The sequence below is a fragment of the Piliocolobus tephrosceles genome, chromosome 5 (genome assembly GCF_002776525.5).
Source record: "Piliocolobus tephrosceles isolate RC106 chromosome 5, ASM277652v3, whole genome shotgun sequence".
Taxonomy (NCBI): domain Eukaryota; kingdom Metazoa; phylum Chordata; class Mammalia; order Primates; family Cercopithecidae; genus Piliocolobus; species Piliocolobus tephrosceles.
In genome coordinates, this window is record NC_045438.1 from 163,285,968 (window position 1) to 163,289,039 (window position 3,072).

Here is a 3,072-nt window from a genome sequence, read left to right on the forward strand (position 1 = left end):
TACTCTGGAGGTTGAGGCAGGAGAATCGCTTGAACCTGGGGGGCGGAGGTTGCAACGAGCCAAGATTGCACTATTGCACTCCAGCCTGGGCGACAAGAGTGGAACTCCGTCTCAAAAAATAATAATAAAATAAAATAAAAAATCAAAACGTGAAAACTATTCTTAGGTCGCAGGCCTTACAAGAACAGGCGATGTGCCAGATTTGGCCCATGGGCTATAGTATGCATGCCCAGCCTTGTTCTATCAAGCAACAGTGAAACTGTCCCTCCTTAGAGACTACCATCCCTAAAACCACTGATTGTACTCGCCATGTGCTGGAAAATGGGAAGAATAAAAAAAAGGGAAATCACTGAGGCAGAGTCGAGGGGTGACAGACCTTACTCGGGACGCCCTCCTGCCCGCCTGTGCACAGACGGCCACATCATCTTGCATCCACAGCCAGCACAGCGACCAAGGTCGTCCATACCCCACCCCACAGGCCTGCAGAGGTGGCCATCTGCGTCTGCGCAGCACGGACTCGCTGGGCATGCTTTTCCTCTTCCATCAAGTCACCATTCCCCACTGTGGCTCTGAGAGGAACAGAAAGCCACCTTTCCATCCCCCATCCCCTGCGCTCGAAGTCCAGCGACTAAAAGGGCCCAACTTCTCTGACTGCTCATGGCCCGGCCAGTCTCACAACAGTGTGGTCTGTCTACACAAAGGGCGCTGGGGCGTGCGTGCCCGGCTCTCGCAGATCACAGCCAAGGCCTGCCCGAGGACTCTGGCATTTCAATTCACCAAACGTCTTAATTCGGAGAGGGTCAGAACACTTTCTACAGAACATTTCAAAGCACATGGGAAGTTTGGGCCCTTTCGCAGTAAAGAGGGAGGACTGAAGGAGAGGAATTTGTAGGCTGTTGTTTAACAACTGTTAAAGGGCACACATCATCAGCTGACAAAGACTGGCTGACTGCCAATGCCTCCCCAAAGGCACGAAAGCCAAAATACAGAGCACAGCGTAAAACGGGGTGCAAGTGGCCTTTACTTTTTTAAAGGATATTTGTACACAATCGCACAAATAAACAATGTCAAGTCTGGGCAAACATTTCCCACATCTCAGTCAAAAGAAAAGGGTGGCCTGACCCAGCCGCGACCGGGTTTTCTCTGAGAAATAGGTTGGGATGTAAAGGTCCCACGCGTCCACCCACAGCCCGGGGCACCTTCCTTTGGTGCACGGTGGCAGGACCTTTGTTCTTTCCCTAGGGGTCTCCAGCAAGCTACAAGGGCTAAAATATGATAGAGTTAAACACCAATCCCAAGGCCTTAGAACCATGCCCGGGAGTCAGGAGCCTTTTTCTTGGAGGCAGCTGCTCCGGGCCTTGGAAGTTTCTTCCTATTCTGACGCAGTCTGGGAATCCTAGAGGCCCTGTAGGAAGGTCCAAAGGCCGAGAAGACGGGGGCCAGAGGCTTTCGGAGCTTTGCCCGGGCTCTCTAAGCTCGCTCACTTCTCTGCTGGGGTGCGAGTAGACGGTTCAACGTCTCCCTCCTTTTCCTCCACGCGCCCCTCCCGCCAGATTCGCCAGGCCCAGCAAAGCGTCGCAGCAAGTCCCTTGGGGCGGCAGCCCGAGCTCCACGTGCTAATCAACCCCGCCCCACGGCTCTTCCAAGCTCTCCAGGCTCAGAGCGCGTCCGCAGGGCGCGCGTAGCGCAGCGTGTAGTTGGCACCCGCGTTGTTGTCCCAATACTCGCCCTGCGCACAGCGGTAGCAGACAGCGAAGTGGACCGCGACGCCGCGCGCGTCAGCTTGCTCTTCGTCCTCAGGCTGCAGGCCCGGGGGCAGGCACAGCGAGAAGTGGAAGCACTCGGCGCCTGGCTCTTTCTTGGCATCCCCGGAACCTGGCTCGGAGGCCCCCGACTGCGCCTCTGGCGGCTGTGGCTCCAGCGGCTCGGGCTGCAGCTCAGCTGGCACGTCCAGGAAGGAGCGCCACTCGGTAAAGGTGTAGCGCACGGTCACGGCCCTGGGCCCAGGGCAGCTGAGCACGCGGCCGGAGCCCTTCACCTCCGCGCCCGAGGCCGTCGAGCACTGCACGCGCTCCAGGCACACGCGCTGCCGCTGCAGGCGCTCGGCCGCGGCGCTCGGCCCCGGGAGCTGGAAGAGCGGTCGGAGCCGGGAAGGCTGCGCTGAGAGGGGCGCGGCCGCTGCCGCGGCGGCCAGCAGTTCCAGGTCCTCAGCACGCATAGGGAAGCTTCGGAGGCGCGAGAGCACTGCGGACGGCACCTGCGGCTCCTCCGCCTCGCTGAAGTGCTTCACGCTGGCCAGGGTCAGCCCCAGCGTGTCCGCGAACTGCACCCGCTTCTTGCACTTGGCGCAGCAGCCGCCCCGGCCGAGCGGCGCGTCCTCCGCCCCCTCGCCGCCCAGCACCACTGCCTGTTGCTGCTGCTGCTGCAGGAACTTGGCCGCCTGCAGGATGGGGTCGGCGGGCAGGGAGAAGGAGCGCGCGCGGCAGCGGCGGCGGCATTGCAGCAGCTCCTCCTGCTCCTGGAGGGCGGCCTCTTCCTTCGGGGACAGGGGCCTATCCCCTAGCTGAGCGTCAGGACTCGGGGTCTCCGAAGTGCCACCGCCGTCGCCGCCACCCTGCACGCAGAGGACCCCCGGGACGGACAGTTCCTCGACCAGCGGGGGCTCTCCGAAGGGCGCTGGTCCCGGCGCCTCCAAACTTAACCGCGCCCCTGTGGGCTCCATGACGCCGTTCGCCCCTCTGGAGACGTAACTAACTCCTCGGGCGTGGAAGGAGCGCAGGGCTGCAGTTCAGGCTCGCCCTCCCCGAGGCCAGTCGCCCCAGGCTCGACAAGACAACGCAGTTAGTTCCACTGTGGAGCCTCCGGCTTTTAGCTGCGGCAGGGCGAAGTGGGAGGAGGATGCGGGCCTGGGGCCGGCTCCGGGGCCACGCCGCCTCCTGGTTGAACCTGCCCGCGACGGGGGAGGGCCGGGGGCGGGGAGGCGCGGCCGCTGGGACACCTGGAAGCGAGTTCCCCAGGGCTCGGGTGCAGTGTGGGGGGCGACTTTCCGTCGTTCGCGGGCTCCCTGCGGCC

The 3,072-nt window shown here is 62.0% G+C and overlaps 1 protein-coding gene across 1 annotated transcript; it reads right to left on the reverse strand.

Annotated features, from left to right (window-relative positions):
- Positions 1–1,657: 1,657 nt before the first annotated feature.
- PPP1R3G (protein phosphatase 1 regulatory subunit 3G) lies at positions 1,658–2,722 on the reverse strand. The gene has a single exon (XM_023221132.2). The coding sequence runs from the start codon at positions 2,720–2,722 to the stop codon at positions 1,658–1,660; it is 1,065 nt and encodes a 354-aa protein (XP_023076900.1).
- Positions 2,723–3,072: the final 350 nt, after the last annotated feature.